The sequence below is a fragment of the Chaetodon auriga genome, chromosome 16 (assembly GCF_051107435.1).
Source record: "Chaetodon auriga isolate fChaAug3 chromosome 16, fChaAug3.hap1, whole genome shotgun sequence".
Classification (NCBI taxonomy): domain Eukaryota; kingdom Metazoa; phylum Chordata; class Actinopteri; order Chaetodontiformes; family Chaetodontidae; genus Chaetodon; species Chaetodon auriga.
This window is the reverse complement of record NC_135089.1, coordinates 17852803-17866979: the sequence shown is the minus strand read 5'-3', so window position 1 is coordinate 17866979 and position 14177 is coordinate 17852803. Positions and strand designations below refer to the sequence as shown.

Genomic DNA, 14177 nt, shown 5'->3' with positions numbered 1-14177 from the left:
TTGTCATTGCAGTGTTGTAGCAGGATGGTCTTTTGAGCAGGTCCAGCATTTAAGTCCTGGCACCCTCTTGTTTCTGGATAAATTCTTGTCCAATTTCCTGCAGAATTAAGGAGACCATGACCTGCACTCCCAAACAAAACATCTGGTCCATAGAGCTTTTATTCCTTAATAGTACCTTAATTTAACTTAACAGTATTTCAGTAAACACAGTGTATACTGCTGGAGGACATCACAGCTAATGTGGTGACTGAGGTGAGGATTCATGTCCACACTGCACAAACACTACAGGGCTCAGAAATGTCGCACGAGTGGGTAAAATATCCCCACAGAGCACATTAGACTGTTTGATGATGATGTCCAGGTTGGATTATTTCCTCCAGAGTGTGACTGCAACCAGCTGGTGTCCCCACCAAGCCAGCAAATACAGCAGCATGACAGTCACACATGCTGTGCAGTTTGCAGCAGGTCAGATACTTTAGTCTTTGCTCCTCCACATTTATGGTGACAGTGTGTCAGCACAGCCTGTCCTTTATAACACTGACATGTCTCTGAATTGTCTGTGTGTGTTTGTGGATGTGTTTCACTCATAAATGTGTTTACACTCCCACACTGTGGGAGGAAGCATGGAGACAAGGGCGTGTGTAACATATGCTGTAGTTAATTTTGGGTTTGATGCAGAATCAGTGATGGAGTCACACTTGCAATGTGACATGTCAGATGAAGACAACCCAGGCGTACACTAGGTTGACGTTTCCTCAGCTTACCAAGAATCATGTCAGCTGTCTGCCCCCCGACTATCAACTCAGTCCAGTGGAACAATGTGGAGGCGTTGGGCAGCCAGAGCCACAGGAGAGAGGACAACAGGTCAAGTGAAAAGAGCGTCAGATCTGCCCGAGTGAAGGTGACAGTAAAGTAACTGTATCAAAGGCAGAATACCAGTGTGCAATCATGACAGCCAGAAACAGGTAGTTTGTCTGAAATGCAAATATTTCTTACTCTTCTTTTAAAAACGTGTTAAAATGACAAATTAACACTACAAATCTTCAATAATTCAAATGATTATTTCATGCAAAATTGTGAAGACAGCCTATGGTTATATTCAACAACTGTTGAACTGAATGTGATTCTAATTTGTCCCACTGAGCAGCTTCCCATGACCCACCGTATGCATCTAATGGATAAGACAAAACTGCTCCACACCCTGAAAAAGGAAGGGCAGTCAAAGACTTTATTATAGCAGCATTGCAAAGATGACTTGCTCCCTCAGGGACGTCTACGCTTCCAGTGTCTAATACATCACAAACAGAGAGGCAGAGCAGCCATAATAATATCTCATTACACTAATTGGACAGAAACCATCATTATATCTATAAGCCAGTCAGCTTCCTCGCTGCAAGACATGTAAACATTTCACAGCAGCAAACCACAGAACATATTATAATACACATTTCTTCCATTATATGCATATGAGCATTAGAAGATGAATACAGGTAATCTTTCTTCATAGGGCAGGCATACAGTACACACATGACAGCACTGAGGAGGCTCACGTGCACACACACACACGCACGCACACGCACACACACACACACACACACACACACACACACACACACACACACACACGTAGAGGCAGGCAGTATCCTCTGTGTTCACCTGGACAGCGTTACATGATGGAGCAGGTGAAGCCACAGCAGTCTTTCAGAAGTGTGAGTCCAGTTTTGGTGATGAATGGCGCTGACGTCTGCTGGGATTTGGACGCCACCGTTTGATCTCGCAAAGAACCTGATTGAGACATGACAGTTAACTCTTATTTACCACAGCATGTTCACACTCTCACCCTCTGCATCTTCACTTAAGGCAGCTACAAAGAACCTTCATTCAGACATATTTGGTTTACTACCAGGAAAAGCTCTCACATCTAACGATCCTCATCCTCTTACATGAAAGTGTTGTGAGTGGAGAGAAAAAACTGGAAGCCTGCACACGACAGCCCTGTGGTTAGACTCACCTTTTGCAGCCAATGCCTTGGGAAATTTGGACTGTAAGAAGGCCGCCATTTCTCTGTCTTCCTCTCTTTCCCTGCGGAGAGAAAATTTCCTTGTTCTTTATTTGTCAAGTATGTGGTTCTGAGATTTTGCACATCTCGTTAAATGTCACCGGACCGCATTTAAAGGAAACCAAGGCTACGGGCTGGACTGACGCGTCCTCAGGAGAGGATTTTAATCTTCTGCATCTACACACAATCTTCTCTTCGATCCATCGTCACACACACACATTGAATAATGAAGCAAGATGGCCTCTCACATGCCTGCAATCTTTCTGAGGCCAATCAAAATGTCACTCGTAGATATTGTGTCGCATCAAAAACTTGCCTGCTTATCAGGGGTGAGAGCTAATTTAACACCACAAACACACAGTCAGAGTGACGGTGGGCTTTCTATTGTTTGTCAATGTAAAGATACAAAGGATGCACAGCCTACAAAGAGAAAAGGCTTTATATGAATGGAGCTGCGAGGATCAGGGAATACCTTTTATGGATCAATCGTGCAAATATTAAATGTCAGAGTTCTTTTTAGGAACAGGTATTGTTCGTCCATCACTTGCTGTCACATGGCAGAGGTATTGAACTTCATTGTTTTGAGAAAATCTCCAGACTGATTAATATGCTAAAAGCTAATCGGAAAGTTTCATCTTCGCAAAGTTAAATCACCACAATCCAAAGATCCAAACCTTTAGAACTGCACACATTTGCCTTCATGAAAACCTCCCAGAAACCTGTTGTCTGGTAAACAGACCGCGCTGTAATGTCTGCTGTGCCTGTGTGTGAGCTGAGCAGCACAAAGTCAAAGCTCTCGTCAGTGACTCACCTCAGCCTTTCAAACTCCACGTCATCCACGAGGAAGTCTCTGGTCTCCACCAGCTTGTTGATCTGCTGCAGCAGCGCTTCTTCTCTGTCCTCCTTGGACTTGTCCTTGTCTGTTCAACAGTCACGTGACAAGCTTTACATGAAATCCAGCTGTCACTAAGTCATAGTCATACTTGCTGTAAGTTGTTTTGTCAGATATTTAAATTAATATTAGCTGCATTGATGTTTCACAGCACAGGTGTGTCTCAGTGTCTTCATTGTTGTGTATATAGCCAGGAATTCCATGTAAAACCCATTAACTGCACACAACATTGGACCAGACTATGAGGCTACAGACATGCTCCCATCTCTGCGAGGCTGCAGTTCAACACAGCTAAATGCTAACGTCAGCATGCTAACACGCTCACATACCTGCTGGAGGTATAAAGTTTACCAAGTTCTCAGTTTGGCCTGTGAGATTTGTTAAGGATCAGTGTTAAAGAGTCATTTTTCTTTCTTTCTCCTGGCAGGGTGGAGGGGCTCATCAATCAGCTCTGAGATCAGGGGTTTACAGGCTCATTCTTAGCATTTTTTTCAAGTGCTGCACACATAACTGGCTGGTGATCCACCGTGGCGACTGACTACAAGGGAAAGTCTACTCTATACTCCGCCATCCACTTTCCCTGCGCTCTCCATGTGTACAACTATGCTGTTAAGTAATACCAAGTGCAGGCGGGAAGTGAATGAGGGGAAGTGGAACTAAATGCAGCAAGTAAAGCAATAACTGCTTTTCAACTTACCTGGAATTGAGACAAGTTTCTGCAGCTCCGTCTTCAGCCGGGTGATTTCTTTGCAGAGCTGGATGTCGTCCATCCTGAGCGGAAAATCAAACCCAACAAATCAACTTAGTTCAAGAACACATTGACTGAAATAGCTTGTTTTCCCTCCTTAAAAAACACAGAATGGGTTTTCTATCATATTAGCCAAGTAATTTCCTTCCTAACTTTCCATCCAAGCATTGGTGTGAAATTGGAGGCAGATTTCGTTTGCAGATGAGAGTGAAGTCCATGAGTTTATGAGCTGGAATAACACTGCCTTCTGTGAATGAACCACACCTGACTATATCAGATCTCATTTCACCGTCTGTGACGTGGATTTCGAAGCATCAGGGGCCGGTCGGGTTTGTCTGTGGGCTGCTGTCACAGTGATGACAAAAAGAAGAAAGTGACTCTGATAGAAATAGCTACTCTGAGCTGTTGGTTTAAAAAATGGCTTTCACTTCAGCGTACTTCAGCAGTATACAATTTTCAGGATGACTCACTGCCATTCAGGAGTGCTTATTCAACATGTGTTTGTTTATGTCACAGTCAACCATAATCAGGGGTGGGGAATATCTGGACCCCAGGCAATTACAAAAAAACACAACATATATACAACGTGAAAGCAAGGCAGAAATACAAAAATCTCTAGTCAGCAATTGCTTTTTCTGCTGCTAGTGAGGCTGAAGACGTTATTAAAACGTGGAGCGCATAAATGCTACTAACAGGAATGGTTGGATATGTGGCGAAATATGCTGTATGATACCGCCAGCAGCTGGTTAGCTTAGCTTAGCACAAAGACTGTGCTGTTCAAAGGAAAGAAAACCCACCTACCAGCACCTCTAAAGCCCAGCAATTCATGTTATATCTGGTTCATTTAATATGTACAGCTGGGCTGAATGTTTCCAGCTTTTGCAGCTGATAGTCATGCCAACACACACAGACCCGTGGAGACAAGAAGGAAAACAGTTTATTATTGGGGGTGGGTTTGTGCATCACTTTACACCCTCCGAATGTGGGTGAATGTGGATATAAGTGACAACATGATGTGGAACTGATCTCATGAGCCACAACACTTATCAGACGGCTCATTTTGACGCCGCGCACAGCAAAACAAAGCCCTCAGCGAAAGTCCCTACTCCCCGTTTCTCTGCCTCATCATATGGCCACATTATGCAGTGCTGGTCGCTGTTCTTAGCCCCCCGCTCCTCCACCTCCAACCGCATGTGTCAAAATAATGAGGAAGGTCTTGACAGAAAAAGAGTAAAATAATTAAAAGCGAGGATGAGAGAGAGAGAGAGGAGAAAAGGGCATCTTTAGAGATCTGAAGAAAAAAAAAGAAAAAGGTTGGGTGTGTGCGTGCTGGTAGACCTTAAATAGCTGTTTTCCTCACACATTCTTTGCCATCATGCACATGGCTGCTCCCAGTGTTGGTGGCTGACAGTCACAGTGCATCATCTCTTCCCCCTGAGGGGCTGTTAGAAGTATCTTGGTGTTTTCAGATGCCTCTATAGCTGAGCTCTACTGCATGTGAGGGTACGGTCGATCAAGCAGTGGAACGTCACACGATAGAGGCATTATCCTCCTGGGTCCAACGGCATCAGGCCATGGCTGCATGTCACTATTCATGCGTTTTAAAAAACCTAAATGCGGTTTGCAGTGATGACAATAAAAGTTGTGTCTTACATGTATCTCAGCTCTGACTCTCTCCGTACGAGGATGTCTCTTATCCGCTCGATTTTGCACAGCTCTCCTTCAATGTCCTCGATCGTAATTGTAGAGTCAGCCATCGAAACAACGTCCTCCGCTGAAAGACAGGTGAGACCAAAACACCTTTATTTGAGTCTGACAATGGATTTTTTTTTTTTACAGATACGCTTTTGTTTTAATTGTGTTTGACTCAAGGAAATGACAAAAGCAGCAAAATGAAGCACCATATATGAACAACAGTCCTTAAAAAATATGACCACTGTCAACATTTTCAAAGAAAGACGTGAAAACATCACGAACATCTAGGTGATTTCAGGTGAAACGAACAGTCTTCATGAAGAACTGGAGTTGGCGCGTGAGAGGGAAAGTCACCACATTAAGTGTGTCTGTGTCTATAATGAACCGTCACAGCAGTTATTTTGAGGCTAAACTGCAGGGAAGGCACTGGTGTAACTAATAACCTTATTAGTGACACAGGCTGTGGTGCTGTCCCTGCTGGCTCGCTGGCTTTATTTACAACGACACTTAAAGGATCTGGGCCATCATTAATGACACTCGTTCCACTGGTGTTTTTGCTGTAATTACAAGTTAAATGTCGACTGTGAAAAAGTTCTGTTGTGTCCACCCACAGTGTCCACAGGGCTCTGAAACATACAGCTACAGCCAGCAGCTGGTTAGCTTAGCTTAACGCCAAGACTTCCAGTCTTTCCAGAGGGGTACAGCTAGCCTGGCTCTGTTCAAAGAAAACAAAAAGTTTGTCTATCAGCACCACTGAAGCTCATTAACTAACATTCTACCTTGATGTTTTATATGTTTTAAATGAGCAAACACCAAAAGCACATGAAGTTATGAATTAAACAGTCAAACCTGCAACAGTTCTCGTTCAGCTCTAAGCCTTAAGGCCGTCCCTGATCAGTTCACTATCCTGCTATGAGCTGATCACAGCTATGTTGTCACCCCCCTACCGCAATTCTCTAAGCTTCAGTGAATAGCTGCATTGCCCCCGCCCCTACCCCCCGCAGCCTCCTACTCCTCACCAGGGGCGATGAGTCATCCAGCACAGCTTGGATCAGCTTTTAATTACCTGACCTTGTGTGAAAAGACATTACAATCACACACACTGAATCATGGGGGACATCACGGCTGTACAAATACTCAACGTCTCCAAAAACCTACGGTCTGCTGATTCCACAGCTTTACTTATCTGTACACATGCATGCACACACTTTAATTATCAGCGGGTGTTTCGGTCTTGAAATAGGCGGCATGTGTTACTGCTGTTTGGATTATTTTGCTCCAAGCACTCCGACAGTGTCAAAGTTTTTCTAAGCTTGTCATTTCACACCGTCACCTTTCATTGTACTTGTTATACTGAAGGTTTGTGTAGATAGAAATCTATTGTTTACAGGCTGTGTGTCATTTTTACTTCTTATAGCGTATCGTTTGAATAGAATACGGCTGTGGTGACACTATCGCACCCTTAAGGCCCTCTTCGAGCCAACTGTTCATGTTGAAAGCAATAAAATATAATGAATGTGTGCCTGTGTGTGTTCTTGTAATTAAACCTTGTGCACATGATGATGATGATGATGATGACGATGATTGCAGCAGGAGAAGAAAAAGCTTGTGGGAACAACATAGATCCAAGAACTGAGCCTTGAGCAATAATTTCACAATCAAGCTAAAGATTTAAGATTCAGAGTCTCCATTAAATAGTTTCCAATTATTTTTCCTGGAAATAACGATGTTATTTGTCATAAATTATAAGAAAAATAGGTATATCCTCAAACAATTAAACAAACAAGAAAGACATAAACCCAAACAAAATAACAAAACAAATTCATTTTCATTCATTCATGGGATCTTAATTCTGCATATGTTGAATTTTTTGCCCCCAGACAAACTTTCCGTTCTTGCATGTTCAGCTGAGCTGCTGCCCTGCACTGACATTCCAGATGGAACAATTCATTGAAATCGCAGCAATTAGTCAATTAGCCAATTTACTGAGTGTCAGAAAAACAATTTGCAATGATTTTGAGGTTTCAGTCATATTTCAAGCAAACATGCCAAACACTCTAGTTCCAGTTTCCTCAGATATGAGTACAAGCCACATTGTCTTTGTCTTATGTGGAAGGAAACTGAATATTTGTATTATTTTGGACTATTGGTTGGACAAAACAAGTGATCTGATGACATCACCTTGGGTGTGAGGAAACTGTGACATCACAATGTTCTGCTTTTTTGTAGTCAAGCAGTTACAGGCTATTTGGAATATGCAGGAAAACTCTGGGTCAAAAGTATGCTATAAATATACTGACATTACCTGCGTTTACAAGTCCACTGACCTTAGATAACCTAACACTGAAGATGTTCAAGAACCTGAGGCTTAATCCTCTACTGAAAGTTGATGCAATGTGACTGCTCTTCTTTGTTGATCACTTCACACCACAACACTATGCAAGCATGCATCCAATCACATGAAAACGCAAAACGTGTGCAGCGGACGCTTCTCAAAACTCACTTGATTTCTCCGTCTCTGCGTCCACATGCGTCTTCTCCAAAGAGCCGTACTGGTTGGAGGATTTTCCCTCTTTGTCCATATTCTTCAAAAATGCTCCTCTTTTCAGACACTGTGCGACAGAAGTGTTTGTGCAGCCTGGACATTAATATGAAAGGTACGCACTGAGTCCATGCAGCTGTGGCGCGACGGTGCGGGTGCGTAACAGATGCGGAGCGGAGTCCTCCTGTGGAGTCTGCACGGAGGGGCTGATGGAGCTCATCTCTGCTACCAGGCGCCCCCTGCTGTCAGATCCGCGCTATGGCACACAGCCACAGCGCGTTGACTGCTGCATGCGTGTGTCTGTGTTGCATTTTACTGCTGTAGTTGTTCAAGATTTTAACTACTGTATATACTGTTGTGTAGTTTGACCGACAGCAATGCATCTGCTACAAGATCATCATCACTCTCAACACATAAAGGAACACTTCCACCAAATCACCAAAGTTGGAGATACATGGTTTTCATTGGTCAAGGAGGGCATGAAAAATTACAATCTGTCAGGAAATGAATGAATGAACAAATTCAGTATTTTCCTCTGAGATGTAGTGGAGCAGAGGAATAACGTTGCATAGAATGAAAAGTACCTGGAATACAGCCGAGTAAATGTACTTGATTACATTCCACCACTGAAGAGAGAGAGAAGCTGAGTACTCACAACTGTTTCCCAAAGAGGATCAACGACTCCAATCAAATCAGCATCTGAAAGACTTGTGAAATGTTTCTAAATAATTCTCCAGTCTGTCTGTAAATCACCCTGTATTTTTTTTACAGAGACTCAAAGCAGAAAACTGAACATGAAAATCAGAAACTCCTTTTAAAATAAGCTCAGCCACCCTTCCTATACGCTTTTTAACAAACAATATAAAAGACAAAAAGGATTTAAATCACAGACATCTGCCTTTTTAATGGTCGGCCGCGCTCTCCACAGGAGCGTCGAGCTGTCTTTCATTGTGGATTTTGCATCGCGCCTGACTGAGCTCAGCTGTGAGCCACATACTGGGCATGACTTGATTTCATGCAGGCCGGCCCTCGAGGGCCCTGCCAGATGCTCAGGGAGCGGATACATCTGCATGCAGGGAGCTGCTACTGTGCTGAGGTTAGCCATGTCCCACACCCGATGACGCCCACATCTATTCATCCATTCATTCCTCAGCTGTGCGAAAACATACAGCCAGGCTGTTAACACGCCTGCCACAAGCGTATCCACGTATCATGAAGGTATTTCTTTAGAATTACATGATTTGGATATAAAGCAAATGTTTATTCTGGCTGCTGGTTGCATATGAAGCATAAAGAATATCTATAACAAATACTCAAGAGGATTAATGTTTGCAGTTCACTCAGGTCTGCAACAGGTCGAAGACTTGAAGACAAAACACAGACACACAAAAACTTTCTGGACAAACGAAAATGACATCAGGAAGTCTTTTGTATCAGTACTAATGTGACCTGTTGGAGGGGGAAGTGCAGACTAAAGATGTTTCACAGGTCAAAATAGACTATTTGCCATCAGGTGTGTTGAGCAAACTCGCTGGACAAACACTTTCTTACTCAGAAGTGAAGGAGGACGTCCTTTAAATGTTCTGCCTCCGTCTGCTCACACCTGCAGAACAAAAGAGTCCAACAGCTGAGTTTGAATGTGCTGACCTGTTCAATACAGTCAAACTCAAGGCTGATCACATGTTTAATCACTTCATCAGCTCACACAGTTTAGAGTCCAGAAAGAGGCGAAAAGACAGCGACTGGCAGCAGTCTGTGGTGACTTCAGCGGCGGATCAACACGCCGGGTGTGGTGCAACAGGTTGCCGGTCCAGTTCAGCCTCACCCTGTGCACACATCTTGTGTTTACGCTCTTCATAAGAGGCTTCTGTCTGTCTGTTGTCCTGATGCCCATAATGAAGCTGCCAGGCGGAGTCCTTCCTCTGCTCAGCCATGATCCTGCCACCTTGTTTGCTTGATTGAAAAAAAAAAGAAAAAAGATTGCTTATGCAAATGCACATTTGTAACAGCTCAGGTGGTCCAGAGATGAAGTCCATCAGTACGGCTGACACTTAAATGGCAGACTGATGAAATGGTGAGAAAGATTGGATGCGCAGTGATAAACTGATGGAAAAGTGTAGCAATGCGAGTTACAAGTCACCACTTAGATTTGAATGAAACCTGACAGGGTGAGAAATCACAATCCCACTGTGGGCCACGCTACATGATAACAAAGAGTGACGTGCCCATAACCGAGAGTGCAAACCTGCTGGGGAATGACTATTCTTATTTCCATATTGATGGAAATTATTCTCTGATTTGATTTTGTGACGGTAAGTCCCTTCTACACACACTGTGGAGCTCAGTAGTTTGTCCTCCGTCCGTGGTTCTTACGGCCTCTGTCGTCTTCCATTGCTTTATCAAGCCAGTCTCTCTCCTGCTCAGACTCAGAGTCACTGGCCTCGCTCGTGTCAGCCGCCAAAAGGCGAGAGTAGTTAATCCTGCGTTGGCGAGGGGCTTTCCACTGGAGCAGAGGCAGACACACACACCACAGCATCAGACCCACTGCCGCTCCTCTGAACATCCACATCAGTCCGAACCTCTGGACAGCGAACCCCCCAGCAAAGCTCCCCAACCCGCTCCCCAGGTGTAGAGAAAGTGCGCTGTAGATCCTCCTCACACTCCTCTCAGCCCCCACCGTGGCCACATCCTCACACTGGACCTTCACGGCCCACCAGAGGGCTCCACTGCTGAAACAGCTCAACACCTGAGCAGGCAGCGCAGCCCATGGCCCCCAGAGGAAGGAGTAATAGAAGCACTGCAACCCGAGACTCGCAGCCCCCACAACGAGCACCCGTCCTGCGCTGAGGAGCTTGGACACTCGGCCAGCCAGCAGAGGGAAGGCGGCCTGAGAGAGCAGAGCGAGGGCTAGAGACAGCCCCATGTGCAGCTCGCTGCTCCCGTGATCCTGCATCTGCCACAGGAGGAAGTTGTCCACGGCCGAGCCGGCTACCCCGACCAGCAGGGTGGTGACCGCGCAGAGCAGAGCGTGGGGGGAGCCGCGCACCAGCTGCATGGCTTTGAGGAGTCCGTTGGCTCTGTCCCGCTTCTTGTTCAGGTACAGAGGGAGCTGGGTGGCCAAAGGCAGGGTCAGAGCTGCCACACCAGCGTAGCAGTAGAAATGCACGGCACTCCTGGGGGTCTGATCAGCTATGAGACATCTCAGCTGGCTGACCAGCAACCCCGCTCCTCCAACCCCAAACGCTGCTCCCAGTAAACCCCACACCCCGGTGCTGGTGTAGCGGTCCGAGGCATCCGCGTAGTCGAGATACTCATACAGGCCGTCGTCCGCCGTCCACTCCAGAGGGGCTGACACAGACTCCCACACCGACACAGCGATGAGTATCAAGAAGAAGAGCTGGTGCTGAGTGTCCATCACCTTCAGGCTGCCCAGAAAGTCAAAATAGCCCTCCATCTTCTCCTCCTCCATCGTCTTTTCTCTCCGCTGTTCTCCTGAGCCGGATTTGAAGTTGGACCTCTTGTTCCTCACTGAAGCTGCTGCAGAGTTGGCAGTCTGGTGCTGAGGATGGGTTTCATCGTCATCATGATGAGTTTTGCTCGTCACGGCAGAGGCAGGCTGAGTATCAGGGGGTGTCTGTGCAGGAAAAGAGGCATCAGAGTGGGGAACAAGAGCTGTGACGCCACCCATAAGCTGGTTACCATCCAGACTTTGGGTCGGAGCGCTGCTCAGATCAGACATGTTGCAGGTGCTGGTCTGTGTGTGCACATCTGTCGGCGGGATGAGCAGCAGAACCAGAGCGACTGCAGCTGAACCCACAAGAGAGCAGTTTATCACCGCTCGCCTCTTGTTGTAGTGTTTGGAAAGCAGGCTCGCCACGGGGCTCCAGACCAGCGTTATGAGGTGCTTGGTTCCCATGACGATGCCTGTCATGGCAGGAGTCAGACCCAGCTGTCTGAAGTACAGGGTGAGGAAGGGGAGCAGGCAGGCTCTGGCACAGCAGTACAGGAAGTTAAAGGTGCCGGCCAGAACGAGGGCGCGCTTGACGTTAATCTGCCTGTTCCGTTTCATGATGGTCCTCCCGGGCAGCTCACGGTCTCTCCTGACAGGTTTCACATGCAGCACCTGGTGGGACAGACGGGGAAATAATGAAATAAACACAGCACAGCAGGATGATTACTACTTCTTTTTCCTCAAATGCATCTTATTTGGCAACCTCTTTAGAAGATATCTGCACTTCTGTTTGCAGTTGCAATGTTCTTAACTAAAGCTATGATTATTTTATTATCAATTAACCTGCTGATTAATTGATGTGCGTGTGAAATGTAAAAAAACACCTTCAAATGTCAAACCCAAAGATGCTCTTTCACAATGAGGTACTTCCAAATCACATTTAAGAGAAAAATATGTTATTGTTGTGCATGCATCGTAACAAAGCTGAAAACAGGCTGTTTTTCCTGAGCTCATGGTAAGAGATACGTGGTTTTCACAGGACAGCGACACTACCAACATATGATGATCTCATAGTATATGATGGCTGTCGATTAACAGGATATAAAGTCGTTAAAATGAGCCCAAACCTAAACATTTGAAAAGCATACACATTAATGCAGTAACAGTAATCTAAAAACTTTTACTTTAAGTACACTTTGCTGATAATACTCACGTACTTTTAAGTAAGATTAAGTAAGCAGGACATTTAATAAGTAGCCTAAAGCATCTGAACACTTCTTCCACATTTCTATGTACAGTACATACACAGTACAGCTGCTATGGTGGAAGAATCAAACCAAATAAACGCACACGTGTCAAAGTGATTCAGGCTTCCGGTCCTTTAGATTCTGTCTTGTTGGACTCATCCGGACCCCTTGCTTCATTTTCTTCATTTCATGGTGCATTCAATAGAAGAGTTTAGAGCCTATCCTCATTTATTTCCTTGTAAATCCTCTGACAACAAAGAGTCTGGTCTTTATATAAAGGCGTCTGCACAGGTTAGAGGAATGTCTTGGGTGAATGGCATAAATATGGAAACTATAAAGAAATATTCTAACTTTAAAAATGGCCGTGAGGCGAGGGTATTTATTAGTAAAAACAAGACTTAAAAGCAGGAACATGCCAGTCGGAAACACCTGTCAGACTGGATGCACCTGTCGCTGCAGGATATCAGGATAGTCCACGTCACGTCAAGTTTGGAAGATACGACAGAAAAACGACAGACAACATTAAACACTTACCTTTTCACCTCTGCCGCATAAACTTCTTTAAACTTTTCTGCCCATCATTTTTCACCTCGAAGGCCTGCATCACATCCACAATTTGGTCCCCTGTGCGTTCGGAACACCTGTTGCCATCTGGACGATGAATTCATTCAGCCGTCTCCAAGTTTACACCTGAGAGTAAATTCGGTGCCCGCAGCGCCACCTGGCGGCGCGGAGGCCTCCGTGCGCCACAGGTCAACGCAGGCGAAATTCCTTAAAGTAGTAAAGTAAAAAAATGTGAACTGGTCTGGCTTGATCTGACAAATACGATTCTGCAACAGCACACATCAACAAAAGTTAGATGTGGTGTGAATACAAATAAAAGATTATAGTCATTTCACACAGGAGAAACATAATCAGTTTATAGTTTTAAAGTTTATTTACTACATGTTTAAATTCCACCTGTCATGTCACATGTCAAGGCTGTGATGCTTATATTTGTTACCTCGTTTCAACCAGCCAATCTGTAACAGTGAATCTGTCATTATAATGAACTTAGTGATAAAAGCCCTGCATTCTATTCAAATAAAGATAACACGTCATAATAAGGCTTCAAAACAGGCTTATATGATGCAGCAAATGCATGACTGGATGAATTATTGAGATGTTTTACTTGAGTAAAAGCACAGAAATATTATCATCAAGATGTGCAGTATGTTAATGGAATATTCTAACTGATGCATTAGCACCTAAACAGGATTTAGTGCCGTAATGGTGGAGATCATTTTGGCAAATGTTTATAGCTAAATATATTAAAAAGTGCAATATGTCTCCCTGACATGCAGTGAAGTAGAAATATTAAGTAGCATAAAACTGAAAGACCCAATTAAAATTGTATTCCCAATAGATACTATCATAAACAGTATTTTAAGGGCTTAACATTACAATGAAAAAGGTATTTTGTTAAATAGAATACAATAGAAAAATATTTCTAAGCAGCATATTAAGATTTAATGAATGGTTTGTAACACTATAATGTAGTTGG

At 44.4% G+C, this 14177-nt stretch overlaps 2 protein-coding genes across 2 annotated transcripts; both read right to left on the bottom strand.

Annotated features, from left to right (window-relative positions):
• Positions 1 to 1210: 1210 nt before the first annotated feature.
• On the bottom strand, positions 1211 to 8131 carry LOC143334341 (bMERB domain-containing protein 1). The gene is made up of 6 exons (XM_076753106.1): positions 7898 to 8131; positions 5353 to 5473; positions 3649 to 3722; positions 2871 to 2979; positions 2012 to 2082; positions 1211 to 1785 (listed from the first exon to the last, which is right to left on the bottom strand). The coding sequence occupies exons 1-6, from the start codon at positions 7974 to 7976 to the stop codon at positions 1667 to 1669; spliced, it is 573 nt and encodes a 190-aa protein (XP_076609221.1). The 5' UTR covers positions 7977 to 8131; the 3' UTR covers positions 1211 to 1666.
• An 893-nt stretch (positions 8132 to 9024) lies between these two features.
• On the bottom strand, positions 9025 to 13264 carry mfsd6l (major facilitator superfamily domain containing 6-like). The gene is made up of 2 exons (XM_076753126.1): positions 13169 to 13264; positions 9025 to 12059 (listed from the first exon to the last, which is right to left on the bottom strand). Exon 2 carries the CDS (start codon positions 12003 to 12005, stop codon positions 10278 to 10280), a length of 1728 nt encoding a protein of 575 aa, XP_076609241.1. The 5' UTR covers positions 12006 to 12059; positions 13169 to 13264; the 3' UTR covers positions 9025 to 10277.
• Between the last annotated feature and the right edge of the window lie 913 nt (positions 13265 to 14177).